Source organism: Callospermophilus lateralis (genome assembly GCF_048772815.1).
Source record: "Callospermophilus lateralis isolate mCalLat2 chromosome 11 unlocalized genomic scaffold, mCalLat2.hap1 SUPER_11_unloc_3, whole genome shotgun sequence".
Taxonomy (NCBI): domain Eukaryota; kingdom Metazoa; phylum Chordata; class Mammalia; order Rodentia; family Sciuridae; genus Callospermophilus; species Callospermophilus lateralis.
The window spans coordinates 5,542,066-5,561,856 of record NW_027510155.1 but is presented as its reverse complement, the minus strand read 5'-3'; the positions used below and the strand labels follow the sequence as shown (position 1 = coordinate 5,561,856).

The window sequence follows — 19,791 nt, the reverse complement described above, 5'->3', positions numbered from 1 at the left end:
CCAAATGTCAAATCACTTGAACCTGAGTGGATATTAGATCAGTTCATAAAAATGAGTTCCCTAGGTTGTTAAAAGAAAATTTCCTTTAGGTTTGCAGTGTGATAGTTTAGGGGTAGAAATGCTCATCTTTCCTGTAGGAGTCCATGGATTGAAGTGTGTTTGCTTCAGCTTACTTTTGAAGCAGTGGGAAGTTATAGAAAGAATACTGGATTAGTAATGAGAAAGCCTCATTTTTTTCTGCCTTAATGTGACTTTGGACAAATTTCTTTAAGTCTCCACTCCATATCTTTTAGTATAGTTTTCATCTGTCAGACACTTGGGTCAAGCTTGATTCACATGATTTCCAATTGGAACCATAAAGGTCTTCAGTGAGTGAGCCACTGAGGCTGGGAAGACACTATGATATTGCTCACCCTCCTTTAACCTGAAAAGCTTACCATTATGCATCAGGAAATGAATGGTATAATTCATAAAGTATATGACTAAAAGACTTGAATAACTATTATTTGCTGTGTTTACAACATACATCTGAGTGGTTGGTTCACCACTCAAGTGATTCTGTTCACCAAATTGCCTGTTCTTGACTTCTGTTGGCATGTTATAAAATAGCCCTTCTTTTTTTTGTCCTCAGATTTTTTCCCCCAGACTAGTCATTATGGGTAATTATAATTTTGCTGTCTTTCTCTTTTGTTTCATAGGAACAAACAAATTTGTTTCTTTAATGGAACATATTCAGATTATTTCAGATAATTTCTATCTTCAATTTTGTGTGTGTGTGTGTGTGTGTGTGTGTGTGTGTGTGTGTGCGCGCGCATGCATGCTTGGAATTGAACCTAGGACCTCACTCAGGCCAGGCAAGCACAAGCACTCTACTACTGAGCTACATCTCCAGCCCTGAAAAATACATTAAGCTGATTGACATCTTTATCTTTTCTAGGTGCTTTATTGCCTATTTTTGTTGTTGTTGTTGTTGTTACCATTCCAAAAAAAAACCTAACACTCAGTGATCATTTATAAATGGCTTTGTTTTACCTTGTGCTTGTGTTTTCTGTAATTTGTGTTTTAGATTTATTCCCATGTGTACACAGAATCTTCAGTCTTTTTCTCACCATTGATTGCTTCTCTGTACCACAAAATGTTGTTGTTGTTGTTGTTACCATTCCAAAAAAAAACCTAACACTCAGTGATCATTTATAAATGGCTTTGTTTTACCTTGTGCTTGTGTTTTCTGTAATTTGTGTTTTAGATTTATTCCCATGTGTACACAGAATCTTCAGTCTTTTTCTCACCATTGATTGCTTCTCTGTACCACAAAATGTCATATTGTACCATAAAATTTTATTTTATATTCATAAAAATAACTATTTGTTTCTTTTAACTTACACACACACATACTACAAGGTAAACTTCAGTATACTTCATAAGAGAATAAGCAAGAAGAGACTGGGCTGGGGATATAGCTCAGTGCTTGCCTAGCACTTGTGAGGCTCTGGGTTCAATCCTCAGAACTGGATAAAAAATTTATATATTAAATGAAGGTATAAAAAATTAAAAAGAATAGACTAACTCTTGCTTTAACTGACTTAGTTTCTGTTCTTATAGTACCAACACTTCTTTCTGAGGAGAACAGTGACTTTTCAGTCATTAAATTCATAGCATAATCCTTGACTGTTTGTCTTTCTAGGCAAATAACTTCACTAACGTCTTTTCCTTTTTGAAATGTTCTCTTCTAGAACATCCCTTTCCTGTCTACCTCATATTTCTTATATGGCTTCTTTTGTTAGCTTATGATATACAGAGGCTCCAACTTTGTTTCCTCCTTTAACTAAATATCACTCCTAAAACAGATGTAACCACTTTCAGTGTTTAAACTCTTACCTTTTTACAGATGACCCCTAATTCTGCAGACCCAAATTTCTAACAGTCTATGTATCTCCACATATTCCATTAATACTCCTCTGTTCAGTTGCAAAGTTTATCATCTGCCTATGTCAACCAGATTTTCTTATGTAAGATGTAACAATAATGTTGATAGTATGGTAACAGTGTCTGTAGTTAAATTAGCACTGCTCATCATCCTAATTTCTTCCCAGTATACTTTTTACAAAAATACCAAGCTACAAAATTATCTGTTTCTTTTAATCTGTAGCCAGAGCAGGTAATGTTCAAATATGTAATGCTTAAAAGTCAGGTTACTCCAAACAAATTAGGAGCACTTATTCTATTCTTCCATAACCTGTTACATCCCACTGCAGGATAGAGTTTTTTTTTCCTTATGTATATATGTGTGTTGTTTCATTATACTGTAAAGTCCTTCACGGTAGGAACCAGATTTTGTCTCCTTAGTGTCTCCATTTCTTAGCAAACTCTATATGCTTGTCATTTGGTAAATATCTATTAACAGTTATCTTAAAAAGTTTTTATCAGGTTGGGAGTATAGCTCAACAATACAGAACATGCTTATTATGTGCAAGACCCTGGATTTTATCCCCAGTATCCCCCCCCAAAAAAAATCCAAAACTTTTATTAAAGAAAAATTACTAAATAACCCAAATCTTAAATTCTGCAATTTTACAATGCTGTTATTAAAACACATGTACTTTGAAAAATGATTTCAATTTGACTAGATTTTAAAAATTTAAAGTGAAATTATTGTTATTAATGTATGCCTTTAACATTTTGTTATTCTAGTTATAGACAGATCCATACCTTCCTATTCTGGAAGTGATATGCCAAGAACTGATAATAGCATGTGTTCAAAAGTAACTGAGGAAGGAACAGAATTATCACAGCACCTTATAAGGATTGGTTTTGCTGGAACTGAAATAGATCCTGAAAATGAAGAATTAATGCTGAATATTAGTTCTCAACTACAACAGCAGTTGAAAAAATGCTGGAAGCTCTAAGTGAAACTAGTAGTCAGGTAAACTCCTTAATTATTACTACCTTCTGAATATTCCATAAGGCATAAATGAGTAAATATTTCTCTCTACTGTCCCACAGAAATTTATTTAGGCTTCTCTTTAATAATTGGCTGTATTTGTGATAACCAATATTAGTTTTAGTAGTCCTGTTTTTGGTGGTGAAGGTAATGTAATGATGAGCTCTTCCAGTTAAAAAACTCATTGATGTTTTAATATCCAGATTTTCTAGATTGTTACACATTACTTTTTTTAATATTTATTTACTTTTTAGTTATTGGCAGACACAACATCTTTGTTGGTATGTGGTGCTGAGGATTGAACCCGGGCCACACGCATGCCAGACGAACATGCTACCACTTGAGCCACATCCCCAGCCCACACATTACTTTTTTATATCAAAAGAGATTTTAACTTCACTATTGTGTGAAATGTTCCATTAAAATGTTATTCAATACTATAAGGAATCTCTAAAACTATATGTTGTAGTGGAAATGTCTAAAACTATATGTTGTAGTATGTCATAACATACCATTATTGTATTACATATCAAACTTGCAATTCCTTCACTTGATTTTTACATTCTTTTTATAAATATGAGTAAATTAATTCACCATACAAGTTATCTCTTGGTAGGAAATTAGTTTGAGCAGTTTTTCCTTTAAAATATTGTTCTTTACAGGCTGGGGATGTGGCTCAAGTGGTAGCGTGCTCGCCTGGCATGCGTGCAGCCCGGATTCGATCCTCAGCACCACATACAAAGATGTTGTGTCTGATGAAAACTAAAAAATAAATATTAAAATTCTCAAAAAAATATTGTTCTTTAAATATTAAGTTTGAGAAGTTGAAAGAATGTCTTTGAGCTCTTGTTCTGATGACTGGCTTTTCTTTGATACTTTTTTCTCTAATTATTTAATATGGCATGTTTCTGCAATAGCAGTGACTATTAGATATAGTAATTATGACAAATATATATTTTGCATTTTAATACCTGATTCATTTCTATTAGGGGTAAATTATTGACTGAAGCTGTTTCTTCAATTGTTGACATTTAAACTGATTCATTTATTCCCTATTAGTTGGTTAACTTCTCATATCAATCTACCGTCCCACCCCCTGATACTTTTAATATGCTTCTGGGATTCAATGAGGAAGGAATTATCAAAATAACATACATTTCTGTTGAAATATTTGTTCTTTGAATGGTCTTCATATATGACACCCAGAATTTTCTCCAGGTATTCTTTTTCTGTTTGGAAACAAACTAAACCTTTTTTTCTGTGATAGAATATGAATTATACCTTTAAAAGACTCTTGAGATACCACATATTGTAAGGGGAATTCACTAACTGGTCAGGGAAATTCATCATAATGTATTTCCTGTTATATGGCTCAGTGGTAGAGCACTTGCCCAGTATATGCAAGGCCCTAAGTTCTATCCCCAGCACTGGGGGAAAGGATGGGGAATAAATAGTTAGATAAATATATCTTCTGGTTTGCACCTTGATTGGCCAAACTAAAGCAAACATATGCCTTATGTAGTTCCCAAAAATTCTTTTTTGTTTTCATAGATTAATTCTGAGGCCTGTAGTTAAGTAGCAGATGAAATTTCTAACCTTGAGCAGTTCTTGTTTCTCTAGAGCTTTCTTTTGTAGCATGTACAGAATGATTAAAGCTTCTATTTCAGTAACTCAAAAATTTACTTGAGCATCACAGAGAACCAAAGACATAATATTCTTGAAAGCTCAAATGCTTGTTATTTGCCAAGAGTAGGAAAATGATTTAATTTTTTTTTAAATCAGTGGTAGTCCTATATTCAAAGTTCTGAAGAGTTATTTTATTTTTCATTATCAACATCCTAAGTGCTTGTAAGGAAATGAAATGGTACCCGTAAAATTCAGCTTCATTTGTATTATTAAGACATTAATTTTACACTCTTGGATCAGAGAATTTTATAGTCACCTTTCCTTTAGCCCAAAGTTGAGCAGACTATTTAAACTCAAACATTGACATTGTAAATGTTGTGTTGAAATGTGAAATTCCATAGTCATCATTAAAAAATACACATTTTTACCAAGATTTACTACATTTTTAGTCTTTTATAATTAGCCTAAGTCCTGCATTCTCTCTCTTTTAGAATGCTTATCCATAAACCACTTCTAGAGTATGCGAGTCCACTGAGTCAGCTGAGTCAGTACTTAAAGCTTGAATGCATGTGCATCTTAATTATCCCTTTTATTCTTTGAAAGTTGTATAGTATAGATAATTCTGTATTAAATTCTTCTTTTTGTTTTTTATGCTTATTTCAGTCATATTAGTGTTTATATTCTATGATTTGTACTTTTTCTACCAGGAAAACAACTGGTAATACTTTTTCTTTCTTTTTTTAATAACCTTATTTTATTTATCTATTTATTTTTTAATGTGGTGCTGAGGATGGAACCCAGTGCCTCAACACAAGCCAGGCAAGTGTTCTACCCCTGAGCTACAATTGCAGCCCTACTTTTTCTTTCTTGATCCTTATAACATACTTTTGACCTGGAACTTGACCACTGTTGATAGTGTTGCTACTCTTCAATGCCACTATAAATTATGCACATTATGGTTAATGTACTATAGTATTTATCTTTTGATAATCACCATGGAAAATGACAAATAAATGACATGTGAACAGTGGTTTCTACAGATTATTTGCTCTTACAGACAACTAGAGAAAACTTCACCATAGTCATTAAAACTGCCATCAGTCAACAGCTAAGTGTGTGGGATCTTCCTGAAACACTCTGTTCCCTAGGTCAAGTACATAACACATGACAACTCTCTGTTTATGTGACTAGCTAGTGAGATGCAGTAAGAGCCTGGCCATGGTATTTTTCAAATGAGTTTTAGTTTGTTAAGTGCTAAAGTAAGGGACTAGGAGCTTGGTGACAGTTTTTAAAACTAACTGCAGATCAATTATTAATCTTAACCATGGATAGATGTTTAAATCCAATGACTACTTCAGAATATTGTTAATAACTAAAATATTATGAACCAAATGAATACATTTAATCGTAAAATTGACACAAAATAAAGTAACATCTTTGTGAAATAACTAGTATCCCATTTTCCTCTTTAATATATTATCATTTACTTCTTCTTCCTTTAACCTTGATTTATTTTCTTCATTTTTATAACAAAATGGCACTGCTGTGATAGATATCTTTGTGCTTTCAGTTAAATACAGGCAAATAGCTCTGCACAGGATACTCTGAATAGCATCTGACAGTTTGGGGTAAGGTGCAGGCCATAAAGCTTACTGTGGGATTTGATGTTTGAGATAAGTCATTCATTCATTCATTCAGTGAAGTTTTGAATACCTACGATATAACAATTATTGTTCTAGATATTAGAGATACAGTGATAAGGGAAATGGACAAAATACCTGCTTGCATAATTAAATTATAATAATAATTTAATGGTGGAGGCCAATAATAAATAGATGCATAGATTGTAATAACTGCTGTGAAAAAGAATAAAGGGAAGTACAACATAATGGAGGAAGAGAGTATTTTATCGAGGAAAATTAATAAAGGCCTCTCTGATAAAGTGATATGAATTCATATTTTTTAAAGAAGAGTGGGAGGCTAATACACAGGTAAATGGGAAAGAATGTTTAGGCAGTGGAATAGCAATTACAAAAGCCAGGGGGTGTGCTTGACAGAGGACAGGGAAGCTGGAGCAAGAAGAGTGGAGAGAGGCATGGGAGAGAAGGTCAAAGTGTATCTGGAAACCAGATTATACTCTGACCTCTTCTCTCTTTAACTATTCATGAGATTTGGAGTCATACGGGACAGTTTTTAACTTTTCATTCTAAAATAACTTTTTAAGCTTACAGAAAATTCTAAAACTATGAGAGCTTTCATGTACCAACCACTCATTCAGCTTTCCCTAACATCAACATAGTGCATAACTATAATATAATTATAAAACTAAGAAATTAGAATTGTTGCCATACTGTTAACTAAAGCATAAACTATTTAGATTTCATTGGTTTTTCCTATAATGATGTATTTCTGTTCCAAGATTCATTCCCAGATCCCACATTGTACTTAGTTGTCATGTCATCTTTGGTTTCACCAGTCTCTGACAATACTTTAGTCTTTTGGTCAGTTATTTTTTAGAATGTTCCTCAGTTTGGATTTTTCTGATGTTTGTTGTGATTATATGAAGCCTGTATATTTTTGATACTCCCACAAAAATGCTATGCCCATCTTGTGCTTCATGCCTGGTTACGTGAGTCAATAAGTCATTATTACAGGTAATGTTAATCTTCATTGCTTGTAATATCTGCTGGGCTTCTCAACTGTAATGTTACTGATTTCCCCTTTGTAATGAATAACTATCTTAGAGGAGGTACTTTGATACTATGCAAATAACCTTTTCTCCTTAACTTTCTTTCATCTAATATTCTTACATCCATTGTTGGATCTTTCATGCAGTAATTATTACTATGGTATTCTAATGGTAATTTTATACTTTCCTCATTGTTTTATTTATTTATTTAGCTGTATGAGCTATATCTTCACTTCTAATCAATATCAGTATAGACTCATGACTAATTTATCCTTTTAGTTGTAACCTAATACTTTGTTTTGTTTCAGCTTTGGCATTAAGAACTTTTTGAGGTACATCCTTTTGAAGTGTACTTGCTTTTTTGAGTATTAGTACTACAAGAAGCTTCAAACCCATCTTGTATTTTTTCTACCCTAACTTTAGAATCAATCACTTCTTCATGAAATTCATATTTCTTTTATTGGAAAATACTATCTAGAAACCAAGATCTAGGTACTAGATATTCTCATTGTTACTAGAATGTCATTACTTCTAAGCCCTGTTAGTGGATAGTTTAAAAATGTATCTTTGTATGCTAACCCTTCTATCTATATCTGAATCTCTCTGTATACATGTATAATTGAAAAATCCATAAATTCATTCTGAGCCCTCCAGTTCTGGTACCACAGCATTTGTTTTGCCCTGCCCTTTTTTCTTAGTAACTTTGTTCTCCAACTGTGAAAAAGGGAGAGTCTCATGTTCAATTGCATTTGTATTTGTTTGCTCAACCATAATATACACATATATAATTTCAGAATTGCTATCCTACACCCCCTGTGAAAAACAAATTCTAACATTATAATATAATATTATATAATATTATTATAATATAATTCAAACTAGATTACATTATTTGTGTGTAGTACTTTTTGTTTTTAGCCTTATAATATATAGTCAAAATATTGTTTTTCAAGTACCTTAGGTTAACTCTTTTCTCTCTCACCCTGTTGGTGTGGTTTTTTTCATATATGAATACACAAACACACATACACACACAAACACATTCACATATATATTCAAATATATATGAATATAATACATGAATATTTATATATAACAGTCATAACTCATTTGTAATTTTTATTCATATATATAACAGTCATAACTTATTTATGATTTTTTTATTCCATTGAGTTCCTCATTCTTATTAATATATGAAAAAAATCATTCTGTGGACAGTTCTTTCAGTTATGACAGGTATGTAGAGTCATCTACATCACTTACAGTCATGATATAAAATAATTTCATCACCCCAACATTCCCAGCACTGTTCTTTTATAGTCAGCCACTCTCTCACCTCCTGCCTGTGGTAAACACTGGCTTGCTTTCCTTTCCAACAGTTTTGCTTTTTCTGAAGTGTCATAAATGAAAACATGCATCAGGTAATTTGAAGGTCAGGCTTTATTACCTTAATAAAGTGCATTTAAGAATCATCTATATTGTTATGTCTAATAATAGTTTGTTTCTTTTTAATAAGTGAGGGAAATTCCAGTAGTTTGTTTATCCATTTACTGTTTAAAAGACATATATTTGTTTCCATCGTTAGATAGTTAGAGAATCTAACTTGTATTTTCCAAAATAAACACTTTGACTATCTTTAAAAATAGAATAGAGTAGGTAGAGGGTGGTGAAAGTACAAGGAGAGCAGAAACATAGAAACCAGTTAGAGAAGTCATTTGCCCAGGTTTATAAATTAAGGAGAGCTAGAGTGGGAACCCAGGTACTTTAGTTTCAGAATCCATGGTCTTAACCACTACTACTTCTGCCTTCTGGGAATCTGAGGATTAAAGAGCAGACTAAGATTTTTGTTTAGTTATTCTTTAGTTTTAATCATAACTATAACTGAGAAATTAATTTTGAAATCCAGAGATTGTTGGCAAACTTAACAGGAACGATTTCAGTGGAGTTTGATAGTTTTCCGATTTGTTAGAATAGTTTTCAATATAATGTGATGAAACATGCTTAGAAAATCTTCTAAGGCCCTTAGAAAGATAATCTCTGTAATACAATGTTTATTTAGTGGTCTTTCTCCAATTCTGCAGAAAAATTACCTTTGACAATCAGTTCAAAGACACTTGACTTTTCAGATCGGTGGAAATAGAAACGTCTGTTTTACGGGAATTAATCTTTCAACAATTGAAGTTTTATGGAATCCAGAGGTTATTATTTAGAACCAAGGAGATTATTTACCAAAAAATATTTCTCTTAGGAAGTCTTTGCAGGGGGGAATTTCAGAGAGGAGAAATAATTTTTGGTGTTCTATTACACAGCATAGTGATAATAGTTAACATATATTTCAAAATTGCTAAAGGAGAGAATTTTAACCACAAAGAAATGATAAATATTTGAGGTGATGGATGTGTTTGATTATTCCACATTGTGTGCATGTAAGAAAACATCACATTGTACCTAAAAATATTCAATCATTATTTGTCAATAAAAGATAAAATTTAATGCAAATAAAAAACAATTCCTTGGAAGAAATTAATGAATAATTTATTCTCTCAGAATGATTTTCATTCTAAGGCACTATTGTGAGTTTACTAGTTCTCATTTTTTAGAATAATGGAATCAAAGCTACATGCTTCTATAATTTCTCAAAGGGGAATCTGAGAATTAAAGATCAGGTTAAGCTTTTTATTTTAATCATAATTATAAGTACTGAAACAAATTTTGCCATCAAGTATTGCCCCCAGTGTGCTTAGCATTGGTCAGGTAATGTACGCAGGAGTTAGTCCCTCCATTAAATAATTTAGAGAAATAAGTAAATAAAGTGAAGACCAAAAGACAGCAACAGAAGTGTTTTACAATTTGAAGGAAATAATTTGCAGGGAAAAAAAGGTTAAATGGCTTGACATTATATGATTAATGAAAACCTTTTTCATAGGGGAAATGTAGCTCAATGCTGTCAATTAATAGCTTCCCATATGTGGTAAAGTCATGATCTTCTGAAACCCGAGGATAAGGAGCTAGTCTGGACAGTTAAATGTGTTTCTAGAAATTAAAGTCATTATATATTAAGTTTTTAGTTGCAGAAAGGTTTATATACTTTTAAACTAGAGGAAAAAGCAAAATTGAATATAACTTGAATTATTGTCAGAATCATCATATGCCATCATCCAGACTCTTCTTTACTACTTTTTGAGTCTTTTTTCATTTATTTTTAACAGCAGTTAAGTTTGTAGTTAGTTTCTTACCATGACCCATGTTCCTAGTCATAAGAGGACACACCTTGCTTATAAAGATTTTTGTTTTATGTTAATGGAAATAAGTTCTATGTGTTTCCAAAACTGGGGTGCAAATATTAGTATATCGTTTAATTTAAAGGTATTTTATTGCTCAACTTATTACACATTTATGTTTTCAATTCTCTCATTCTTCAAGGATTTACCTATTGTAGGTAAAGCAATGGTGTTTTGTTTGTTTTTGTTTTTTGTGCAGTTTTTTGTTGTTATTGTTTTATTTTGTATGCTTTCTGAATATCAATTAATGTAGTATGCCACTAGATAATATATTATTACAAAGACTGTTTGCCACATTCTGGGTCATCTTTATCTGTTACTCTTTGAGTCTATTTTTCTCCTTAGTTATTTCTTTTTTTCTTTTTTCTTTCTTTGTTGTTAATTCTTATGTTGACTTAAATGCTGCTATTTATGAATAATTATTTCTTACCCACAGTTTTGTTTTTACCTCAAATGAGAGAAATTGGATGATTATCAAAATAACTAATTTGCAAAAGAAGCAGGGAAAGAGTATTTTAAGAGGTATCTGATAGGCTAGGTGAACAGCTAGGGTACTGATGATTTTATGTCTGCTGGAGCTTCATTAAAATCACATTTAGCTGCTTGGACTGCGGATATGGCTCAAGCAGTAGCGCACTGGTCTGGCATGCATGCGGCCCAGGTTCGATCCTCAGCACCACATACAAACAAAGTTGTTGTGTCTGCCGATAACTAAAAAATAAATATTAAAATTATCTCTCTCTCTCTCCCACTCTCACTCTCTCTTTAAAAAAAAATCACATTTAGCTGCAACAGTCATAAGGTCAGGCCTCCATCTCATATAGGTGTTAAGACATCTTGACAGAATAACTGCAGGATATAAGAAACTGTAATAAACAAAATTTTTAGAACTTTAAGAAGCAACTGTCCCTCCCCAACTACATCTCCTTGCAACTTTGGGACTTGTATATAAAAAAAAACTTTTGTTTTATCTGCCTCAGTTACTAGTCTGCTGAGAAGGGTTTAGTACTAGCTCTTCAAAACTACTTTAAGTAGTCAGAGTAGCTATAAAACTTTTTAAGCCTGTCACTTTCTTTAGTGTGTTTTTTTTTTCCATTTAGTTAAAGGCTTTGTGGGTTTAGGATATTCAGTTACCAGATGCGGAAAAAAGGCACCAAAATGAAAGTCTTTTCCTTTATTTAAAACAATTTCATTATTGAGAGTCTTTTATTAGTAATAAGTAAGTTATTTATCTTTTAAAATTATGAATGGCTGGTTCATTCAGTATTGCTCAAGCTTCTGGAACAACCTGAAGCTAACTATTATGGACAATTTGTTGCTTTTACATTTCAGTCCCGGTTCATAGGCTACCTTAAGTGGTGTAATTATCGACTTATATACAAAGTGGCTCTAAAAAGAATTTTTCCTTAATATGCACTCTATAAAAAAGTCAATTTGAGGGCTGGGGATATGGCTCAAGTGGTAGCGTGCTCGCCTGGCGTGCGTGTGGCCCGGGTTCGATCCTCAGCACCACATACAAACAAAGATGTTGTGTCCGCTGAAAACTAAAAAAATAAATAAATATTAAAAAAATAAGTCAATGTGAAAATAAGTTATAACTGAATTATCTATATTTAGCCTCAGTGGCTGCTCAAAATTATTACATCTAAGGAATTATCAAAAAGAAATTCTAATTTAATTTCCAGAAATAATTATGATTATTTGATATGCTTGAATAGCTGATTAGTAATGTAATCTCAAACATATTTTATTTACATTTTTTAATTAAAACAATGTTTAGTAGGGTGGAAAAATACCAGCTTATCTTAGACACATTATAAACGTCTCTAAATAACTCTTTCAAAGATCTGACGTGGAACTTGGATCCTGTTAAGCAGGCTTTTTTGTGGGCGTATTAATTCACATTCCACCTGTCAGTGCACATATAGGTAAAGACATTAAACCACACCCTCTGTTCTGACCTTTTCCTCAGGAGACACTAACTAGAATCTTCTGGCTCAGCCTGCAAGGCTACTTGAGCAGCTCCCTTTGGAAGAGCTTTTCCTTTTGAATAGGGCGAAGCTGGAAAACCAAGGGAAATAATGTTGCAACTTTGTTTCTCAAGACTGCTACTATGGAGATTAAAACCTGATCTTCCCTGCCAGGTTCTGCATGGAAGGCTTACTTATTACCACAGACAAATTTGATACCGAAAGCAGTTTTATTGCTCAGCATATTACATATTTATGTTTTCATTCTTTTATTCTTCAAGGATTTACCTATTCTAGGTAAACAGTGGTGTTTTGTTTGCGTGCTTTGGTTTTTTGTGCAGTTTTTTTTTGTTGTGTTATTTTGGATTCTTCGGATAAAGACTGGTAGACATTTAGGAGTCTTTCTGTTTTGTTTTTGTTTTTTAGATTTTTAGGGTTCCCCCCCCCGACATTTTCACCCTTTTTATTGTTCAGTAGTATGAATTAATTTTTTTATGTATTTGATAGCACTAAACAGAATGGAATATCTTGATAAACTAAAAGGAACTTTTTAATGTAGTAGAAAACTGATAATTGAAGAAGCTTGGCTTCTTCATCTTCTAGAATGGATTCTTACAGGACGTATTTGGCAACTGTCAAACTTGATGGCTCTTGGTTGGAAGAACAAGATGAAGATATTTATGAGGTTGAATCTCGAGTGCCTTTACCGTATCCTTTTCCTTTGTGTGAACATTTGGATGAAAATAACTCAGTTATTAGTAATACTTCTATTTTCCACTTGATTCATAAAAGAAATGGGCACATATTAAAGCTAATTTCTAAAATTTCACTGCCTACCCCTTCTTATTCAGTAAGTATAAAATATTAATTTAGTTTAACAAATAAGTATAATGAGAAATTAAATTTTAAGTACTGTTAATAAGGTTAACAGAATAGAACCTTATTTTGTTATTGTTTGGTATATGCTGCTGCCCATTCATCCTAAATGTATCAAAGGGCTCAATGTAATCTAAAAGTCCCAACTTGGCTGTGTTCTTAATTCCAGAAAGCAGAATGAGATAATATTACACTTCTCCAGTGCCAGGTGAATTGTTTAAAAAATATTCTGCTTGTCTTTAAGATTCTTGTTTTTGTATGTTTAATAAAAATGGAATGATTATATTTGAGAGAATAGGTATTGTGATACCTAGACCAGCTAAATGAATTGTTTACATCCATGACATACTGACAGCAGTTCCAGGCAAGGTAAAAGCAAACTTGGATTCTAGATTTTCTTACACCATAAGGAACTTATTTTCAGTTTTCTATATGTCAACTAATTCTGTAGAGAAATATCTTTTTTCTGTTTTTAATGTGAAACTTATAAACATTGCTAAAGGTGTTTAGCATAAAGATACCTGGTATTCAGTATTCCAGGTTTATTTGATTCTCAAATATGTTGTGAATGATTGACTACAAGTTATTCAGCACTTTTTATGACTTTGGTGACTTTAACTGTACATGCTAGCTAATATTTAACAAACCAGATGGTTTTTAGAATAGTGTTGTTACCCTTTACAACTTTTGTTTTAAGTGTCATAATCTTTACTAAAGCTTATCCATACTTTAAGTATAATGGTGAGTTTACTAAATACTTGGAAAATATTGAGTTTAAATTTTTTATATAATTCATACTATTATAGATATTAGGAATAAATCATACCTTAACTGTAAAGTATGTAAATGAGAATTTTAAGGGGGACTCTTATCCCAAATGAAGTGGATCCCAACTGCTATTGTAAATAAATATATTAGGCTTACTTATTTGATTGCTTGAGGTTTTTGCTTTGTTTCTAAAACTGAAGGTTTTTTTCATGATTTCATGGTAAATATATAAATGTATGTGAATGTGGTTTAGAGCTTGTCATGAAATGGAGCATAGAGGCAAAGACTTATTAAATTTATCTACAGCAAATATTTATTTTATTGTAAATTCTCTATTGAATTTATGTAGTAAATTTGGAAAATAGTTCATCTTTTTTTAGTTATAACTTTGAACTCTATATTTCATGTATTTTCTAGGTCATTAGTATATAATAAAAAATTATGTACATATTAAAGCAATTGATGTATTTTTAAAAATGTATTGGCTAAATTCAGGAGAGTAGTTGTGTACAACATTTATACTTCATGGTCATTTTCTTTATAGTAAAAATTAAAATATAGTATTTATCCACATTTAAAGGAAAATACTCTTGGTAGTTAAAAATGAACATGTTCATAAATTTTTTCCTTTTTAAAGTAACAATATATTTTCACAGATACTTTAGGAAATTATTTACAAATTAAAATTTATGTTTAATTTTCCATTATGAGTCTTTTTTTAAATAATAGGTTATAAATAAAATTTAAACATTCTTTTAAAACAACAATTATTGGGGTTGGGGTTGTAGCTCAGTGGTAGAGTGATTGCCTCACATGTGTGAGGCACCAATCCTCAGCACCACATAAAAATAAATAAGTAAAACAAAGGTATTGTGTCCATATACAACTAAAAAAAATTTAAAAAAATTAAATTAATAAAACAATAATTGCATACTGAATATTTTGGAAATTGATTTGGTTTGGCAATAACACTCAGGTGTGAGGAGCAGAAGTCTTTAGGAATAAGATTTTAAATATTATTTTAATTTTATAATACATTATTAATGTCTAATTAGAAACCTTAGAAACCACTACATTTTATCATTTTAAGCTTTAAACATGGCAGTAATGTCTTTCTGTTACACAAACTTATGTAAATTTACAAAATTTATTTAAGAGACTTGCTGTAAGCCTGTTGTCAATACATACAATTATTTTTTAAAATTCTGGGGCCAAGTACTAGAAACATTTGAGCTCAGTTTTGTTTTTTGTGGAGTTTTGTTTTTTTTTTTCTGCATGTAGTTGTTTCAGTAAAAAAGATAAGTAGATGGTAACATATAAAAGCTCAGATAACTAAAGCAAAGTTAGTGCTTTTTTGTAATTTCACACAAATGATTAAGTGATGGCAATTCAACTAATTCTGGCCTCAAGTGTGTATTACCATTTTAAAAACTATTTTAAATATGGAGTCAGTTTATGCCAAGGATAGCATTCTAAGAAGGCTGTATTTTTAATGCCTCCGAATTCTAAAGTGTTCAAAACAAATGTAGAGTCTACTATTGATTTATCCTACCCACAAATGTTAACATGCATTAGAACTGTCTTAAGTAACTGTAACTCAGTAATATGTCTCTTCTTTGAAATCCTTACTTTAATGGAAAATGACACTGGTTTTCCTAACACTTCATCTTCCTTCATGTAATCTTTCCCTTCTTGTTTAGCTTGAACATGCAAAAGTTACACAAGCAGAATTGATGTGTGAGTCATTAAAACAGAAACAACAGGTAACAGAGTCCCTTAAATGCCAAGAAGAACTGCGAGAGCACCTTCGTGAAGAGTCTAGAGCCAGAGAACAGCTGGCAGTAGAGCTCAGTAAGGCTGAGGGTAAGTACCTTGCCTTTGGCAAGTCAGAGTAGCAGAATTTGAATCTTAAAATAGAGATTTTGATGTACAGCCAAATTCAGAAACAAATCTACTCTAATTTAGAGCAGCCATTGGAAAGTAGTTGTAGTTTGTCTTCTGAGTTTTTCCAAGCAGTTTTTAAAACTGCATATACACATTTAAATATAAAAGGAACTTACAGAATTACAGAAAATATAAAGGAATTGTAGAAAATAAAGAAATGGATGGTGGAGAGTTGTTACCATGATCCCACCATCCTAAGACATGCCTGTAATTTAAAAAATGAGAAAACCGAAGGTAAAGATGTTAACCATTTAATGGTGACCATAGGCTTTAAGCCTCTAAAGCCTTGGGCTTTGCCTCTTCTCCCATGCTGTGGTATTGACCTTGCCCTTCTAGAATTAAAATACCAACTTGAGAGAAAATGTTTTGTTAGAGCTTCATAGTCATACATAGTAGCTAAGTTCATCTCAACAAACTCATACATGAATGGAAATAAATTTCAGTTCATGATTCCCTTCTTTCCCCTCTCACATTCTTTTTCCTCTACTCTATTAGAATTGTGATTCAATTTATAATATCTGATTTACATTAAGCTGTCTAGGAACTTGTCTATTTTTATCGTTCTAATAAAGTGAATTATGCATATACAATGTGATGATACTTCAGTATAGCAAAGTATTTGAAAGTTTAGAGAAATTTCACATTAATGTCAGGTTGGTAAACAAGAAAATTGCATTAGGCCAGGCACAGTGGACATGCCTGTAATCCCAGTGACATGCCCAGGGACACTGAGGCAGGAAGATTATTAATTAAATGCCAGCCTCAGCAATTTAGCAATGCCCTAAGCAACTTAGTGAGACCTTGTTTCTAAATAAAATAGAACTGGGGATATAACTCAGTGGTAATGCACCCCTGGGTTCAAATTCCTGGTACTCAAAAAAGAAGACTACTAAATCAAATGAACATATTAAAAATTAAAGGCTGGGGTTGTGGTTCAGTGGTAGACCATTTGATAGCACATGTGAAGCACTGGCTTCAGTCCCCAGCACCACATAAAATATACTAAATAAAGGTATTGTGTCCATCTTCAACTAAAAAAAAAAAGTCAATAAGTTGCTGCTATTAATAGCAAATTCATTCAAGACTCTTAATAGGTTGGAATGATTTAAAGTTTTGCTAACAGCTCTTTTGTTGTTCATATTAAAACATATTAATGTTCAAATTTAAATGAGTTGTAATTCCATTTCCTGTTCATTTTATCTTAAGGTATCATTGATGGCTACACAGATGAAAAAACTGTTTTTGAAAGGCAAATTCAGGAAAAAACTGATATAATAGATCACCTTGAGCAGGAGTTGTTATGTGCAGGTAATAGGTTGCAAGAATTGGAAGCAGAACAACAAAATTTTAAGCAGAAAAAGAATTATTGTCAAGACAGAAGGAGGCAATGAAAGCAGAAGCAAGTCCAGTTGTACAACGTACGTATTTTCAGACTTTGGAACACTTTTCTTTTCATTTATATTCTTTAAACATTAAGAGTGATTTTCCCCCTTTTTTCCAATGCTGTTATTCATATACCACATAGGAACTTGAAAAATAATAGCAGATTGGGCTGTGGTTGTGACTCAGTGATATAGCGCTTGCCTAGCATGTGGGAGGCGCTGGGATCCATCCTCAACACTGTATATAAGTAAAATAAAGATGCACTGACAACTAAAAAAGTGTATTCAAAAAAATCATAACCAAACATACCTTATAGGTAATTTTCTTATTAGTCAACCAAGCAGAACCAGGGTTTTCTTTTCTTTCTTTTTTAATCTCTGACAGATGTTGACTGGTAACAGGAAAAGACAATTCTTTACTTATCCTCAAAAATCTGCCTCAAGAGAAGGTTACAAATAATGGGGCAGAATATTTTATAAATTGTGTAAGCTTTAAACTTTTTAATAGAAAAGAGACAACAAAAATGTATTGTCGGATAAATAACTAAGAACTTGTTTTAGTAATAAGCAGGTCTGGGGCTTGCAAGCCAAATAGATGGAAAAGGTCAATGGCGCTAAAAGCAGGCTGACATCTAGTTTAGTAGGAGTTCAAAGAGAATTTAAATTTACAAATAAACTTAATTTTTCCTTAAATAAGAAATTAAATAATATCTTGACATTAAAGTTTGTTTAGCAGTAAGTGTCAATCTTTGTAATAGTAAAAATTTAAATTCAGTTTATTGTGTCCTCACTTTTATAGTAAACATAAGTTGGAATTATAAACCCTTTCTCTAATTTCATTTGATCAATTAAGAAATACAACATACATTTTTTTTTGTAAAATGATGAAATTAGTCTAACATGGGTTTAGGGTTGTAATTTTTAATGTGGAAAAACTTTGTGTCATACATGTAAAATATTCAAGAAATATTGGAACTTTTCAAAATCTCCAGTGATGATAATCAGTGGCTTCAGCATCTGCTTCTAATATATATGTGGGCACATGCATTATCTTATTTTAGCCAATAGAATATGTATAATATTTTTGTTGTGTCTTGTCGTGTTTTCTATTTTCATAGGACTAGTAGATGCTGCAGTCAATGCAGCACCTGAAGCATGTGTGTGGGTACAATTGCATGGACTATTTTTGAGTGGTAGATTTAGATGCAAATTTTGAGTAACCCTTGGATTTTCAACCAACTAACATGTCTCTAATTTTGCAGTTTTGCTGCTGTGATTTACTCTTAAAGTTGTTCTCTTTACAACAAAACAACTTGTCTTACTATAAAAGTTCACATTTTCACTTGAAATTAACAACTGAGATTGATAATGACCATCATCTTATTATCTGTTTTGCATGAAACTTAAAACAATTTCAATTTTTCAAAAAAAATGTTTTTTTTAAAACAAATATATTAAATCTTGTAGTCTATGACTTTCCAGAATCCTCTTCTAAGTCAGGAAGTTTATAAGATGATGGTAGTAAAAAGATCAATTAAATTTAATAAGAGGCTTTCTGATTGATTTACTTTATGTTAACATCTAGTATCAGTGTTGTTTTCAAAGGAAAATTTTTTTCTGTTGATTCCTTGTCCTGAGTATAGTTTTGGCATATCAGTATAAAGATTCTAGAGAAAAGTTCTTTCCATTTTCTTTATTAGAGGATTGATTTACTTTTTCTTTTATACTTTATTATTATACTAATAATGATATTAACTAACACAATAATGCTGACTATACTACAATTACTGTTTTACATATTTTAACTCATTTGATTCCAAATTTGCTGTAAGAGATTGGCAATGATATAGTTCCCATTTTACATATAAGTAAACCAAGGATCATCATATTGAATATCATGTAAAACAAAAGAGGCAAGCTAGGATTTGAAGACATAGTCTGTTTTTAGTGCTAACCACACTGCCTCTCACATGTCAGTTTTCCCTTGATGCATATCCATGTGAGCATGCAAAAACAACTCAGTAATATGGATCTAATAAGGAGTAAGAATAACAGGAAATTCTGGGTATAGTCATATTTCTTCTTCTACAATTCTTCCTTGCTTGTTTAAAGGTTTACAGTGATTTTTTGTGTATATTATTTATGCATATGAAAGTGATTTATGGGTTTGGAATGAATTAATGTTTGTGTGAGGTAAATAAAATGTTCTTTTTCTGTGCTTAAATTTCATTCAATTTTGTTCTATTCTTAATAGTGAAAAATGGCTTTTTTTGTCATTTGTTATGTTTTTACAAAAATGGTGTTTTTGTGACGG

General features: G+C 31.8%; 1 protein-coding gene across 1 annotated transcript in view; it reads left to right on the top strand.

Annotated features, from left to right (window-relative positions):
* Window positions 1-19,791, top strand: part of LOC143385979 (A-kinase anchor protein 9-like) — a 105,060-nt gene that overhangs the window by 66,939 nt on the left and 18,330 nt on the right. Inside the window, 5 exon segments of the mRNA XM_077107908.1 lie at window positions 2,692-2,874; window positions 2,877-2,923; window positions 15,852-16,014; window positions 17,302-17,445; window positions 17,448-17,513. Of these exon segments, the coding sequence (XP_076964023.1) occupies window positions 2,692-2,874; window positions 2,877-2,923; window positions 15,852-16,014; window positions 17,302-17,445; window positions 17,448-17,513 (603 nt within the window).